The sequence below is a fragment of the Salvia miltiorrhiza genome, chromosome 8, assembly GCF_028751815.1.
Source record: "Salvia miltiorrhiza cultivar Shanhuang (shh) chromosome 8, IMPLAD_Smil_shh, whole genome shotgun sequence".
NCBI classification, from domain to species: Eukaryota; Viridiplantae; Streptophyta; class Magnoliopsida; order Lamiales; family Lamiaceae; genus Salvia; species Salvia miltiorrhiza.
Genome location: NC_080394.1, coordinates 55,461,219 through 55,474,467, shown reverse-complemented (window position 1 = coordinate 55,474,467; position 13,249 = coordinate 55,461,219). Strand labels below are relative to the sequence as shown.

Sequence of the window (13,249 nt, the reverse complement as noted above, 5' to 3'; positions counted from 1 at the left end):
TACTAGAATCTCCAGCCGTCTTTAACACGACTTCCCCCAGCTGTTGGTTAAAGTTATCCACCGAAAGAGGTTGCTGTGCATGGTTAACTTTCCTCATATCACTAGCATCTGCCAGCTGTTCGATTCTATGCTCCAAAGAGGTATTCAGATTGACATCAAAGTCCCTGGCCTTCTCTCGAGCAGGCTGTTGTGACTTCAATCCTTGCTCATTGTTGTTCTCCTCCGAGACAGAATTCCAAGCAATGTCCCCACCATTTGGAGACCCCGGCAGATTATGCTTGTTCCCCGAGCTCCGATTACACAAATTTTCTAAAAGATCAGGCCCTGAGAGTTCCTTGAGCACACTCGCCTCCTTAGCCCCATCTTCCGACTCCGAATCAGAAGCCACCTCTCCATCGATAGGCTGCTTGTCCCTGGCGTCGTTATCCTCAACAGGCTGCTTTGACGGGCCTTTAATAGATTTCGCCTCAATCTCAATTTTTTTCCCTGCTTTTCCTCGCCGACACTTGTCCGGCGAGTGACCAGTTATCTTACATTTAGTGCAATATAAAGGAATATATTCATAACTGAATTCAATATTGAAAAAATACTCGCCTCCGTCAATCGTCATGAATTCAGGAAGAGTTTGAGAGAGGTCTATTTCAACTAAAATACGAGCAAAGTGCGCCACTTCATCATCAATGGAATTACCATCGATCTTCAGCGGTTGTCCCAGCCATCGACCAATGCCGAAAGGACCTCCGGGTGCCAGAATTCCACCGGGAGATAGTAGACTCTCACCCAGACTTGCGCCAACGAGGACGACTCTTTATAGGGATTGAAATAACGAACCCAATCACGGAGACGTATCGAACCAGCCGGAAGATCCCAGATCACATGACGTTTAGCAGTAGCCTTATCTTCCTTATTTAGAAACTTCAAAGTATAGAACCCTCTTCCCATCGGCATGAGGAACCAAGGAGATTTAATCGCCCACAACGATTGTAATTCCGCCTTGAGTTCTCTGGTGGTCCTTGGTTTTTCACCCTTGTTCATCAAGAATCGACCAATAAGCGCATGTTGGAATTTCGATGCTTGAAAATTCTGAATTTCGCGGGGAACTTTGAGCACACCGTTTCCATCTTGAGCAAAGGGCTGAAGCGCGCGAAATTTATGTGCCGGGATGTCCGGCTTCCTGGCCTTTTGGGGTGCCGTGACATGGGCATAAGAGGTCATCGTTCCTGCAACTTTCGCTGTGGAGGAGGAAGAACCAGGCAGCGGATGTTGATTCCTCTGAGTAGGCACAGCGGGCAAACAAGGGTTAGCCTTCGGATTAGATAACTCGAAGCCAGCATCCGGAAAAGCGGCTGTGGTGAAGTTGTTAGACACTTGGGGCAAGTTAAGACCACCCCTGTCAGTCAAGGTCTTTCCCCAACCACTCGGATCCGACCCGATCAAGGCATCGGTTCGCTGCTCCTCATCGACCATGGATAGTGATCCACCGGACGTTGGCGGCGTCGTCCGCGTCAGCCCAATTGATCGGAAAGCCCTGCCCGATTATCCCGTCATGGGTCGACTGGCCGGCCAAAAGGACAACGCCGGGCTGTTGGTGGCAACGTCGAGGATCGTCTTGGTGGCGTGCAAAGAGGATCTGCTCCGAGGATCTGCTCCGAGATAGACAGAAAGAGGATCTGCTCCGAGAAGATAATACCGGAGGCGGAGCGTGCGAGGCGCGACTGCGAGCTGCTGCCGCGGGGGTGCTGCGTGCGAGAGGAAAGATCCACCTGCTGCGGCGGCTGCAGAAAGCGGATCTGCTCCGAGCACAGGAACTGCAGAACGAGGATCTTCTCCGTGCACGGGATCTGCTCCGAGAAGAAATCTCCGGAGGCGGAGCTGCTGCCGCGGGGGCGCTGCGAGCTGCTGCCAACAACAAATCAAAGCCGACTGCTGTCTGCCTTAGAGGCGGACTGCCGTCTGCGTGGCTGGTGTTGCGGTGCAGCTGGGCCGACTGCTGCAGGCTTGCAGCGCTGCTGCCGAAGGAGGGGCGGGGCGGTCCGGTCTGCGGCGAGAGAGAGAGCTCTGGTCAAAGACGACAAAAAAAAACCTCTTTCAAAATAGAAGTGGTCCACCACTCCATTTCCACAAAATTTTTATCATAAAAAACACATGCAATTCTAAAATTAACAAATAATAATATGCCTTATAACTACAATATTAAATATTACAAACTGATCTACAACAAAATTATAATACAAATTTGAATAAGTGAGATGAAAAGAATTGTTTAACTTAATATTACCAACAAATTTCACTCATACACGCCATTGCATAATTGAAACTATCAAATTTAACTATATTTTTTTTATTTACATACAAAATAGGGTTATTTACGAAAGAAATAAGGTTATTTTAGGTAGTTTTTTTAAAGACAAATGAAAAGAAGGAAACTTCATTGTATAATTAAAAGTTCTTAAGTATACATTAGAAAATACAAGTAAAAAAAAAAAGTATACATTAGAAAATACGATGGAATTGTGTAGTGATCCAACATATTTTGGTAAGTGGCTACTTTATTTCAAAGTTACATACTTTTTTATATAATTAAAATAAGAAAACTAAAATAATTAAAATAAGAAAACTAAAATAATTATAGATGCACGGGCAGCTGTTTTTGCAATCGATGTCATTCATGGAAGAGGATTTCTCAATCGATGGTCGCAGAAATCGGGTATTCTCTCTCCTCCATTCTCTCACTTCTCTTCCAAGGCTTTTCAACCTAAGCAGCCCAGAATCGATTTCAGCTGTGTTAAAGAATTAAATGATGCTATTGGATTGTTTCAAAAAATGAAGAGTATGCAGCCGGAGCCTTCTGTTCTAATGTACAACAATCTTTTGAGTGTCACTGTAAAGATTGAGCAGTATTCTTTTGCCCTTTATATGTTTGATGAAATGCTTAGGATGGGTGTCCCTGTTAATGTTTACACGATGAATATTGCTGTGAATTGTTGTTGTCTCTTGAAAGATATAAAATCTGGCTTTGCTGTAATGGGTATATTTTTCAAGAGAGGGTACGAACCAAATGTCGCGACTTTCACCACTCTGATTAAAGGGTTGTTTTTAAATCATAAGGTGGCCGAGGCTGGGAAATTGGTCAATATGCTTTTGCGTTTCAGAATATGTGAGCCTAATGATATTATGATTGGGACGATGGTAGATGGGCTTTGTAAATCAGGAAATGTCCTTCCAGCGAGAGATTTAGTTTGTAGATTAGAAAGAAGTAGGTTGAGACCTAATGTCAAGGCTTATAGTGCATTACTCGACGAGCTACGCTAATCTGGAATGGTGGATGATGCTCTCCAGCTCCTATCCGCGATGATCGAAAAGGGTATTACACCCAATGTTGTCACGTACAACTCGATGATTCAGGGGTTGTGCGACCTAGGGAGACTGGAGGATGTTAAGGTTCTAGTGAATGATATGTCCAATTCTAATATTTCTCTAAATGTCGTAACTTTTAGTATATTGATTGATGCATACTGCAAGGAGAGAAAGATGAAAGAGGCTGAAGATTTGTTGCAAATTATGAAGCAACGTAACGTATGCCCTAATGTTGTCACTTATACTGCGATGATGGAGGGGTATTGTTTGAGAGGAGAAATTGACAAAGCACGACAAGTACTTGATTCCATGGTTGACAAGGGACTTAAGCCTAATATTGTTACCTACAATTGCTTATTAAATGGATATTGCCGAAAGGGGAGAATAGACGAAGCTTGGCTTCATTTTCTCGAAGTTCCTTTGAAAGGTCTGGAGAATGATACATGTATTTATAATACCATGATTCATGGACTGTTTAGTAAGCGTAGATTTTCTGAGGGCTGGAAGCTTTTCAAGGATATGGAAGCTCGACGAGTAACTCCTAACATATATACTTATAGTACATTGTTGGATGGGCTGTGCAGGAATGGAGAGACTGGTGAAGCTCTTTCTTTTCTGCATACGATTGAAGGGAAAGGAGTTGATCTCGATAGAGTTACATATGGGGCTATCATTAATGGATTATGCAAAAATGGGAAACTTGATGTTGCCAAAGATCTTTTCAACCAACTGCCTTCTAGAGGTGTGCTACCTAATGCTCAAATGTATACAATGATCATTGGTGCACTCTGTCATGAAGATTCTACGGAGGAGGCACAATGTTTGCTTACAGAGATGCAGAGCGGTGGTTGTGCACCTACCAGCGTGACATACAACATCATGACGCGAAGTTTCCTAAAGAAGAAAGAGCTTAGCAAGGCAATACCATACTTGGAAGTAATGCGCGAAAAGGAACTCTCAGCAGATGTTTCTACTCTTTCCATGCTCATTGATCAAATGCAAGGAAAAACTAAAGATGATGTTCTTCTCAAACTGATGAAGGATGTTTTGCCAAAGGATTTTGTATTATAGTCATCTCGTCTTCTGAGATGCAACCAACTCTGGCTTTGGAGCTGAACTTTTTGTCTTTTTATTTCTTCTAGTTTTTTTTTTTCAACTCAGGCTTTGGTCTGATCTCGTGTCTTTTTATTTCTTCTGTTTTATTTTTTCATCTAAAGATTTTTCTTGTGATTTTTGGAAGGGTACTTGCTTGCGTTTATTTATGGATGGTTTTTCAATTCTCATATATCTCATGTTGTGTGCAAATATATTCTCATATATTCTAATAATTCAATTCATATGTGTATGTTGCAGAAATGGATATTTATTTATTTTCTTCTACTTTTGATTTTCACCTAGAAATAAAAGGTGGTTCTCTTAATTATCTGTCCTCTTTGAGCAAGAAGCACACAGCCTTCTAGCTGAAGTGTCTCTTTCCTAGATTAGCAACGCAACTAATATACACTTCCATATTTAATGAAAAACAATGGCAAAGAAGAAGATGAAAAGAAAATTCTCCAAACATATTACTCACCTAACCACAATTTGAGCAGAAATTCAAATCCGAAGAAACACAAAATTCAACCTTAACTACATCGAATCACAGAAAGAATAAACAAAGAATTACACAAATCCGAAGCATGTAGAAACTATAACCTCAACAATTTTACATTTCCCCATCAAATCTATTTCCCCGCAAGAATGTAAACCAACAGTAGTGAGAGAAAGCTGGTAAACACAGCAGACGCAACAATTTCTCTACGTCCATTGCTCGGAAGTATTGTTGGAAGAGAGCACTCTTCTCCATTGAAGTAAACTTTCGTCGGAAATCCATCTCCGCCGGCGACATTAATTAACGGTGTCTGCTTCTTAGTGAAAGATATGACCGTTTGTTGCGACCCGGGAACTGGCGGGTCCTTTCTCGGGTTTGACCCGTTCCTTTCCGCGATGAGATAGTTTAAGCCCGGCAACCCCCGCAGGAAAAGTGTGTCGTTATGGGGATACGACAACACTTTTCCATCCATGGAGTAGACTTTCTCGTATCCGGGCATTGCCCCGCTCAGTTCAACTGAGGCGAACCAGTCTACTACATCTGTTTCGCCCCAGTTGAACAAGGTGACTCTTGAAGTCCACCCCTTCTCGAAATCCGATACTAGGTGCCAGTTGATGCTGACACCGCAGTTGTCTGGACAGGGCAGGGGATTTGGAAGTTTGATCCGTTTTATTTTAGCAAACTCTTTAATGAATTTTGTCCTGTTGTCAAATGGCACCAATTGCGCTTGAGCCGGCAGGAGCAGCGCCGGCTCAGTGGTGCTGCAGGTGCTTGTCTGGCCACAGCCACAGGCGCAGGTGTTGCAGGGGACTATCGAGTCGTTGAAAAAAGACGAGAAAGTGACGCAACATGAGGTCAGCTTCCTGGGCTGGGTCTTGGTAGTGTTGCAAACCACCTGCCAGGTGGCGATAGCGGCCGTCTGGGAGGGCAGCCCGGACGGATCGGGGAAGAGAGATGGCACAACACGGACGGGCTGGCCGCATTGATAACCGGGCCCGACCGTGCTGTTAATCCGCCAGTTGAGCGGAGGGGAGAACTCGGTCTTGTTGATCTCCGGGGGCATTTTGTACACTTCGATTTGGAACGAGGACTTGGACTTGGTGGGGTCCATGGCTGGTGATAGAATGCTCCCATTCCGGCAACAGAAAGGGATCAATCCTAGGTTGGAATCATTTGCCTTAGATAGAGGAAGATCGATGATGGTTGGCCTTCTTGCGCAGCTCAAAACCTTAGAGAAATCCAAGTTTTTATAGTATTGGCCTTGGCTGCCGAAGATGCAATCGCCGCTGTCAACCACTTGTGGCAAAGCGCCTCGCATTGAGTTTATGAATTCGCCTTGCATCCATTCCCAACTCACTTCCCAATTGTCGAGACGACCGAATGGATTGTGATTTGAGATTGTGAGTTGAGCCCAATAGTTGGGATCGTATGTCATCAATACATCGTACATGATTGTCACGTCGCCTGTCTGGAGGGGGGAGAATTCTTGGCCCCTTGTTATGTTCGTCTCCGTGTTCGTGTCTAGTGTGCAACAAGTGTTCATGATGTTACCTGCATCCACAAAGTGGGACATCAAATATGGTACACTGAATTTCAATTCAATTCATACCATGCCACTTTTATACGACGTTATTTGAAATAATACGACAAGAATTTATTCAATTAAATCACTAATCTAATTTCATCCATAAACCCAGCTTCAATTCCTTAAATATTTAACTTATATCATACTTGTCTAAATTAACCAATTCATAAATTCCGAAGAAGAAACGCTTTTCTCAAAATTCAAAAAGATTATTACCTTGTGTGGTAAGATTTTGACACAGGTAGCCGTCATTAGCAAGAGTAATATTTCCCGGCAAAGAGGCGTTTGGCGGCGCCACACCGAACTCCGTCCCCACCAACTCCACCACCGCCCGCATCTGGTTAACATCTCCGGCGGTTTCGATCGCAGTTTTCAGGTCCGTGGGCGAGCTTCCGGAGAAAACAGCGCCGCCGCTGACGTTCGCCGGCAGTAAGGCGCCGTCGGCGAGCACGGCGTTGGCGGCGGACACGAGGAGCTCGCCGTGCTCGAACCCTACGAAGACCCGCCAATTCTTCAGCTCCTGCCGCCCGTTGTTGAGAACCGTCAGCGTCGACCTGAACCGGTACGGCTGGTCGGGCAGGTTGACCGGATTAAGAAACGGCGGGATTAGCTCGGTCGAGTTATTGTTGTACGTGATTAAAACGCCGTCGTTGCAGAGGGACTGAGCAAGGCAGGTGGGGAGATAGCAAAAAAGAGGGAAAATCGCCAAGACAGAGAGCAACGCCGTGGAAATAGGGAAGAAAGTAGTGGCCATTGTCATACTCGAGAAATTTCGGTCATCAAAGAAGATCATGAAGATATTAAACAGAGAGATAGAATGAATATTACTACGTATAAAACATAGGGAAATACGTTTGAAAAATTCTTGTTGGGATTTGTAAAATTGGTTGATCGAGTAAAAATTGAAATGATATATAGTACGAAATTATAATTTAATGGAGTTGGCGTGCCGGCTAGATTTGAATCTTTGATTGAGTCTTTAGCTAGTGAGGCGAAGTAAGCATGAGCTGAAAATATGAATAGGTCTTTTGTTTCTTTATTATCATGCAACTTATAAGAAATTGCTTTTAATTTATCTAGATTCCTTTCATATTTTTATCTTATTTGTATGAGTTATACGTTCATGTCTTGTATGAGTTGTCGTGATCTTGAATTGAAAACAAAATAAGGATATGCCTTTTTCTCTTTTTTGGGGCTGCAGATTAGAAGTCAGAGTCCCTCTCTCTTTCCCACCGCCGAAGAAAGCCGTGATCTTCGTCGAGGAAATGTGTACACCTACCGTAAGATGCGAACACGTCACACTCCTAAATAAAACCATCGATTTTATTGTTCCATAAAGCCGTGATCTAACGGAAGTCACCAGTAGAAGAAGAAGAGTATATTTGGATCCGTCTGTTGCGAGCAAATCTAGTGTCATGTCATGTCCCATTTCTTTTTAATGTCATTGGTTTATATTAATTGATGATTTTTCATGGCAGATGTCATATGGATTTTGAGAATTCTGGTGCCTTTTTACACACAGTTTTTGTGTTTGTAAATGTTGATGCTTTCTATTTTTCTCTGTCTCGATACCCACTGCACCCATAAATTTTCTCGTGCTCTCATCTTCACTGCCATGATTTTTCATGGCCGATAGGGATGATACGTCAGTTGAGAACGTGAGAGATATGAAGGGCGAACATGCGAGAGTGGAACAGGTGGAGCTAATAGCCAAGACCAAGCCTGTTCGTGAACGACGAATTCCTTCTCGATTTCATGATCATTAGAAGCTGGACTTGTTGGGCTACAAGTTGTTGGGCTTTATTGTTAATAATCGTTTTGTCTATTTTTAGTTGGATAGGGCCTTCTTAACTTTCAGCAATATAAATATTGTAGGGTTTCATGCCTTTAAGGCTAAGTAATGAAATTATCCTTTTTAGCTGCAAGAGGGCCTTCTTATCCTTTTTTTTTTTTTTTTTTAAATCTAAAGATTTTTCTTGTGATTTTCTTGCGTTTATTTATGGGTGGTTTTTCAATTCTCATATATCTCATGTTGTGTGCAAATATATTCTCAGATATTCTAATAATTCAATTCATATGCATATTGAAAAGTTGCCTATCCAATTGCATATATCGCACACACAAAAAACAGCAAACGTGCAACACAAAGTATCAACGAAAGTAACAACACTGAACACAAGAGTTGTTCACCCAGTTCGGTTAAACAACCTACGTCTGGGGGGCCACGCCCAGGATAAATTATCCACTAGTAAAGATAAGATATTTACAGGACTTATGCGACAGACTCTCTAGCCTTCTAGCCTCAATATCTTCCCAAACCCTCACAACGATGAAAAATTGAGAAAAGAACAACGATCTAATCTCTAAGCGTGAATGAACCTCACTCACCACCAACACCCACGAAAATAACATCCACCAACAGGCTGGAGAAAACAACAAACGAATAAGAGAACACTACCCCAACAGATTGCTCAATAAACCCACGAAAAAGCAATCGAACAAGATCACACACACTCACGAAATTGTATGATCTGAAACCCACGAAATTACTCTCCAATATGTAGAAGAATATCAATGAAATCAGCCACCAAAAACGTTCTCATTCTCTTCCTTAAATAGGCAAACCCTAGAAAGAGTTATATCTTGAGTAGAACTCTAATAAAGATGATATACTCAATCTATAATTATAATCCCTCAATCTATAATATTTCGAGCATATTGCTGATATAATGTGAGATATATCCATAAGAGACGTGATATACTCAAACACTAATAAGCTGGAAAATCGCAAAGCTGCTGCTGGAAACCTGCACAAGAAAGTATCAGCCAAAGTACCAGACACTGAATGATACTTTGCTTGTAATCGTATCTGAACATCCTGAGATACTTCTGGTACATTGTCTACATAATGACAACAAAACTTAGAGTATAGAAATACTCTAACAATCTCCCCCTTTGTCATTGGTGTAGACAAAATCAAATTCTGCTTAACACATGAATACACAGCAGAAACAAAACAGCAACAACTTCCCCTCAATGTGATCAGAAGTCGCTCTTTTTGTTGGTTCAGCAGCTGTTACAGAAGTCGCTCCCGCCATTGTTCATAAGCCACTTGATCCTGCTATGAAGGCTCTACTCCGAAGTATGTTCTTTAAAATGTTCTTTCATAAGAACACATCTATCTCTTGTTGAGGGAGAGTTGTCCTTGATGTATGACAAAAAGGGAGAGTATATGGATTATTGTATTGAGAGGGAGCTGATCACATTGAGGGGAAGTTGCTGCTGTTTTGTTTCTGCTGTGTATTCATGTGTTAAGCAGAATTTGATTTTGTCTACACCAATGACAAAGGGGGAGATTGTTAGAGTATTTCTATACTCTAAGTTTTGTTGTCATTATGTAGACAATGTACCAGAAGTATCTCAGGATGTTCAGATACGATTACAAGCAAAGTATCATTCAGTGTCTGGTACTTTGCTTGTAATCGTATCTGAACATCCTGAGATACTTCTGGTACATTGTCTACATAATGACAACAAAACTTAGAGTATAGAAATACTCTAACAATCTCCCCCTTTGTCATTGGTGTAGACAAAATCAAATTCTGCTTAACACATGAATACACAGCAGAAACAAAACAGCAACAACTTCCCCTCAATGTGATCAGCTCCCTCTCAATACAATAATCCATATAATGACTTTATTCACCTGATAACTTCTAGTAATGACTTTATTCACCTGATCAACTCCCTCTCAATACAATAATCAAATTCTAGTAATAGGAACTTTATTCACCTGATAACTTCTTGTATCCATCTTCTTCCTTCTATCATCAAGAAGAAATCTGCATCGAGGTTTGATGTGTCCACGATGATTGCAATAATGACAGATAGAAACAAAAGATTGAGAATTTTTGCTTCTTGGTGGAAGATTCCTGTACGCAGCAGGTTTGTGAACATTCTGAGGTATATTCCGATTTTCCTCCTTTGATGGATTGACATCTGGCTTCATAACATCGGCTTTGGGAATCCCTCCTTTTTCTTCGAAACCTATTCCCGCTTTGTTGTTAGAATTCTGACCACTCTCCAGAATTTCTTCAAACTTGTCAGTACCCGTGTTCATCATTCTGACAAGTTTCTGATGATGTTCCAGCTCGCCAATCTTCAATTCCGTATCTTGTTGGAGAACGGAAATATCTTTCTTGAGACTTTCAGAAAGATCCTTAAACTCGTCACGTTCTTTGGAGACATCACTAAGTCGCGAGGAGAGAGATTTGTTCAATTCAAGCATTGCCAGGCATTTTTTATACAACATCTCATAATTGTCAGCCAAGTAGTTCTCATCAAATTCCTCATCATCATTGTCTATATCTCCGACAGTTGTAACATCGGTAGAGATACGTTTGGAAGCATAATGTCCTTCTCTGTGGGTAGCCATCGAACACAGCGATAGGATAGGCGGCGGAAGCACAGGATCAACACCGATAATTTGGGTGACCCGCTCTGATACCAATTGAAAAGTTGCCTATCCAATTGCATATATCGCACACACAAAAAACAGCAAACGTGCAACACAAAGTATCAACGAAAGTAACAACACTGAACACAAGAGTTGTTCACCCAGTTCGGTTAAACAACCTACGTCTGGGGGGCCACGCCCAGGATAAATTATCCACTAGTGAAGATAAAATATTTACAGGACTTATGCGACAGACTCTCTAGCCTTCTAGCATCAATATCTTCCCAAACCCTCACAACGATGAAAAATTGAGAAAAGAACAACGATCTAATCTCTAAGCGTGAATGAACCTCACTCACCACCAACACCCACGAAAATAACATCCACCAACAGGCTGGAGAAAACAACAAACAAATAAGAGAACACTACCCCAACAGATTGCTCAATAAACCCACGAAAAAGCAATCGAACAAGATCACACACACTCACGAAATTGTATGATCTGAAACCCACGAAATTACTCTCCAATATGTAGAAGAATATCAATGAAATCAGCCACCAAAAACGTTCTCATTCTCTTCCTTAAATAGGCAAACCCTAGAAAGAGTTATATCTTGAGTAGAACTCTAATAAAGATGATATACTCAATCTATAATTATAATCCATCAATCTATAATATTTCGAGCATATTGCTGATATAATGTGAGATATATCCATAAGAGACGTGATATACTCAAACACTAATAAGCTGGAAAATCGCAAAGCTGCTGCTGGAAACCTGCACAAGAAAGTATCAGCCAAAGTACCAGACACTGAATGATACTTTGCTTGTAATCGTATCTGAACATCCTGAGATACTTCTGGTACATTGTCTACATAATGACAACAAAACTTAGAGTATAGAAATACTCTAACACATATGTTACTGAAATGGATATTCATTTATTTTCTTCTGCTTTTGATTTTCACCTAGAAATAAAAGGTGGTTCTCTTAATTATCTGTCCTCTTTGAGCAAGAAGCACACAACCTTCTAGCTGAAGTGTCTCTTTCCTAGATTAGCAACACAACTAATATACACTTTCATATTTAATGTAAAAAAATGGCAAAGAAGAAGATGAAAAGAAAATTTACCAAACATATTACTCATCTAAACCACAATTTGAGCAGAACACTACTTATTTTGCAAATCAAAATTGCCTCACAAAACATCCTGCAGTTTACAGTCTTGAAAAAGCTATATTGAATTTTATATACATATTGATTATTTTTTCATGATCAAATTTGATGACGTTTAAATAATACTTCCTCCATCCACGAAAGAACTTCCTACTTTCCTTTTTGGGACGTCCACAAAAGAACTTCCTACCTATTTTTGGACTATACCCTACCACTTATAATCCTCTTACTTTTCACTTTTCACAACTCTCAATATTAATTATAACACTTTTTCACCACTCCCAATACACTCAACTACCTTTTATCCACTCTCAATATACTCAACAATATTTTTTCTTAAAACCCGTGCCACTCCCTCCTTAGGAAGTTCTTTCATGGACGGATGGAGTAATTACAATATAAAAAGGTTAAAAAAATAGTGAAAATTTTTGTGGAAGAAGAGAGAGAAAAAGAAAGGAAAAAAAAACTCATCTTTTATATATTATAGATATAGATTCCAGGTATTATTATTGTCTTTTTTTCTCAAGTAAATGTATTATTTTATTTACATTGTATAGTATTGCTATATTTTCTTTTCATGCATAGCACATGAGAAAATACTAGTTAACCTAAGAGAGAGATTACTATACTGATTTTCTCTGCGTTTACTTTGATGGAAAATGTGAGAAAAAATATATTTTCACTATTTTTCCACTCTTTTCACATGTTTACCTTGATGGAAAATTTTTCCCGGGCAGGATAGAAAATTTTCTCGGGCAGCTCCTTTTCAACCCTTTTCTCTCAAATGTTGGATAATATTATCCAAGGGTAGAGGTGTGAAAATTTTATCCAACATTTTCCATCAAAGTAAACACATGATAAAAAAATGAGAAAAGGATAATATTATCTCACATTTTCTTATCTATCATTTTCCAATGAAAATTATCCATCAAAGTAAACGCAACCTAATGTGCGAAAAGAGACTCTTAGCATATGCTTCTACTTTTTTGATTTAATCCATATTTATAAGTATCATGTACAAATCCACAAAGGATGTTTATGTACCAAGTTATTGTTAAATTTGTTTGGATTGGTCTAAGAGAT

At 40.6% G+C, this 13,249-nt stretch overlaps 1 protein-coding gene, 1 long non-coding RNA gene and 1 pseudogene across 2 annotated transcripts; 2 read left to right on the top strand and 1 right to left on the bottom strand.

The window, feature by feature from the left end:
* The first annotated feature begins 2,631 nt into the window (after positions 1-2,631).
* LOC130999292 (pentatricopeptide repeat-containing protein At1g12300, mitochondrial-like) lies at positions 2,632-4,696 on the top strand (annotated as a pseudogene).
* A 323-nt stretch (positions 4,697-5,019) lies between these two features.
* LOC130999291 (COBRA-like protein 7) lies at positions 5,020-7,326 on the bottom strand. The gene is made up of 2 exons (XM_057924801.1): positions 6,750-7,326; positions 5,020-6,499 (listed from the first exon to the last, which is right to left on the bottom strand). Exons 1-2 carry the CDS (start codon positions 7,324-7,326, stop codon positions 5,082-5,084), a joined length of 1,995 nt encoding a protein of 664 aa, XP_057780784.1. The 3' UTR covers positions 5,020-5,081.
* Positions 6,419-7,636, top strand: LOC130999293 (uncharacterized). The gene is made up of 2 exons (XR_009093465.1): positions 6,419-6,529; positions 6,763-7,636. It is a non-coding gene; the product is annotated as an uncharacterized LOC130999293 (long non-coding RNA).
* Positions 7,637-13,249: the final 5,613 nt, after the last annotated feature.